Source organism: Equus quagga, unplaced genomic scaffold, assembly GCF_021613505.1.
Source record: "Equus quagga isolate Etosha38 unplaced genomic scaffold, UCLA_HA_Equagga_1.0 70771_RagTag, whole genome shotgun sequence".
Taxonomy (NCBI): domain Eukaryota; kingdom Metazoa; phylum Chordata; class Mammalia; order Perissodactyla; family Equidae; genus Equus; species Equus quagga.
The window spans coordinates 1-3,128 of record NW_025801845.1 but is presented as its reverse complement, the minus strand read 5'-3'; the positions used below and the strand labels follow the sequence as shown (position 1 = coordinate 3,128).

The following is a 3,128-nucleotide window of genomic DNA, read 5'->3' as shown; positions in this document are numbered from 1 at the left end:
ACCTAACAGGGGCCTGCTTGTAAATCTCAATGCAAAGCATGGAGGCCAATCAACCCAAACACGATTGTTTCTCATAATGAATTCGTGTAAGAGATGGGGTGGCTGTGCCAGCCTTTAAAGTGGGTGCAGGATGGGTGGGCCCTCGTGCAGGGTCGGATCTTGAGGCTCCAGCAGAGCTGCCCTCTCCCTGGGCTCAGGGGGACATCAGGTGTCGTCTGGGGACGGCGGCTCTTCTGTGCTCAGCTCCACGTCCTCCGTCAGCGCACTCTGGAGCACTTCTCTGAGAGGCTTCCGGCCCCGCTGTTGCCTCTGCCTTCCCATGAAGAAGTAAATGAGGGGGTTGACCCCGCTGTTCAGGGCGGAGAGGAGGTGGAGGATGGGCAGCAGGATGTCAAAATAGGGGAGGGACGGGGAGAGCTTGTCGGCCAGCAAGCCTGCGCCGAGAGGCAGACCGAGCACCAGGAAGGCCAGGACCGTGAGAAGGACGATCCTGGAGAGCCTGGCGGGCTGTCTCCGCATGGAGAAGCACTGCACCCTGATGAGCAGAACAAGGCTGGACGCACAGAGCACCAGAAAGGTAAGGAAGAACATCCCATAATAGACCAAGTTTACTACATCACACAAGAAGTCCACAAAGTGGACACACAAGAACACCAAGATCCCCGGACACAATGACAGCCCCCAAATCAGAGCGCATGCGATGGCCGAGAGCTGCGCCGGGCGGCGGCATCTGTACCAGATGGGGAAGAGCACGGACAGACAGCGCTCGATGCTGACGGCCATCAGCAGACTCAGACCCCCCAGGTAAGAAGAGAAGGTGACCCCTCGTATGAGCACATTGAGCACAGCTACGGAGCGATTTAAAACCAAAAGTAGGAACCTGACGCTTTTGCAGAAGAGGAAGGCGAAGTCGGCACCGGCCAAGTTGAGGATGTAGACGGAAAAGGGGTTCCTCTTGATGCGGAACCCGAGCAGCCAGATGACCGTCCCGTTCCCCACCAACCCACAGAGGCTCACGAGCACAATCGCAAGGAAGAGAGCGTTCTCGTAAGCGGAAAAGGCGTGGGCCCCATCCACACTCATGCCGTGTGCTGTTGCGTTCGCCACCGTTGGTAACTCAGACCCGTTGTTCGGGTGTGACGGCCAGGGCTGCGGTCTCGGAGAAACGCCCGTGGGGTCATTTCGGGGCTCGTGAGCCATCTGCTCGCCCTGCTGAGGGGTCACCCCTGTGAAGATGGAGATGGGGGAGGGGCCTGGACCCCTGAGTTTGGGGTTGATCCCGTTCACTCCACCAGCCTCCAGCTTCAGACCCTCCCGCGAGCCTGGGAGCAAGGACAAAGCTTGGGAGCTGCGGAGGGTCCTCCCAGAACTCTGCTCCCAGAAGCCACGATGCTGGCACGTGCAGGTGACCACCTTGCCTGGTCCCAGGGCCAGTCCGTCTCCCTGGAAGCTCCTGAAGAAATCCTACACTCGCACGTCCCCAGAGCCCAGGCCGGAGCCTGAGAGCCTGTCCCTCTAACCTGCTGGAGGGACCTCGCTGGGGCGACTGATCCCGCCTCGCATTGCAAATCTGCAACTCTTCTCTCTTTTCACCAGGGGCTTCTTTTCTTGACTACATTCTGTAAGTTTGCAAATCAATAGACATCATCAGAAAAGAGAAGTACGTTTACATAAGAATGAATATTAACAAAATTGTATAAACTGAATACCAGTAATATACAAAAATGTATTTGTCCATTTGCCTTCAGTTATTATCGTGCACAGAATACACAATGGTAGTGTTGGCTCCGACTCAGTGGCGTTTCCTTCATGGCTCATTCACACACACGTGCACACACAGACACACAATGACTTCTGAATGCACGAAAAACTGCTGTGAGCGTGTCACAGAAAAGATGTGCAGTGTCACTGTCTTACTGGATGCTTTAGAATTGGTTTGAAGGCAGAACCACTTCTTTATGACCCTATTTATTAGCATTGATTTGTGCATCCTCTTCCTTCCGTTGAACGGCTGTGCTTGTATTGAAGAATTCCATTAATAACTGACGTGCGATTCGATTCCGTGTTCTACCACATAAAACCCCTCGCAGAAGGCCGTGTGCTCAGAGACGGTTCTGCATTGAGTGGTGTCCCCGGGATGGCTGCTTGTGAGCATCTGGCCTTTCTGGTGCTCTTTGTGGTTGACAGGCGGCATCCCCATGTTCCAGGCTGTGTTCTAGGCACTCAGCTCGCGGCTGGGCTTGTGTGAGGCCGGCACGGCTGCACTGGCATCGGGAAGACGGCATCATCCTGTGCCAGCTCCCATTTGTGCTCCTGGTGTCCCCTCTAGGAGGTGGCAGCTCAGGGGGAAGGCCTTCACCCTGTGTCCTACACAACGCCTGGTGCCCCTCCCAGCAAATTGTATTTATGGGCTTTTCTCTCTGCTCCGCTCTAATCTCTTCACTGGCACCACTGAATGGAACCAAGGAGACATTTATTAACAAATCTTTACCAAGTAACTGTTTTCTTAAGTCAGTTCTGTCCCTTTAATTGGAATTTAAATTGTGATTTCACTTTGTGAATGTTGATAATGCACGTAACAAAGAATTAGAATTTCTAGTAAATTTAAGATGATAAGCCTCAAATCTTAGGCTACTATTTGGTACAAGATCTGATAAGTAATCTATTTGATTTATAATACATTTAATACTCATTAATTCAAATTTACAAATTAACTTACAAAGTTATGTCAAAAGGGAGACTAGTTAAGCATTGAAATTCACACCCACATTTGTTTCCCTTATGGCTTAACAATATCCCAAACTAGAAGAATACACGAATCTCGTTCACCACTGGCACAAAGAGACTCATGTGAGAAACGAAGAAACAGCTGCTTAGAGTTCGCGTGAAGGGCTCCCTCAACACCAAACCAGACCGAGCCAACTGCCAGGCTCACGGAGCGCTCCAAACACGCTCCCTGGAGAAAATATCTCATCAAGCGCCAGGGGACATAGTTTGTCTTCCTGCCAACTTCCCCACTGAGACCACTTTCAACTTTAAGGTAAAAACCTTAGCTATCTTTTTCACAAGATAACAAGACAGTGACTGGCCTATCGATGCTTCGTGAGTATTTGTTGACCGGATGAAAA

At 51.6% G+C, this 3,128-nt stretch overlaps 1 protein-coding gene across 1 annotated transcript; it reads right to left on the bottom strand.

Moving 5' to 3' along the window:
• Nucleotides 1-204: 204 nt before the first annotated feature.
• LOC124234094 (mas-related G-protein coupled receptor member X4-like) lies at nucleotides 205-1,322 on the bottom strand (the record flags this gene model as incomplete). Its single annotated transcript, XM_046651360.1, has 1 exon — nucleotides 205-1,322. A coding segment is annotated over one exon (1,118 nt), but the record flags the coding sequence as incomplete, so codon positions are not given.
• Nucleotides 1,323-3,128: the final 1,806 nt, after the last annotated feature.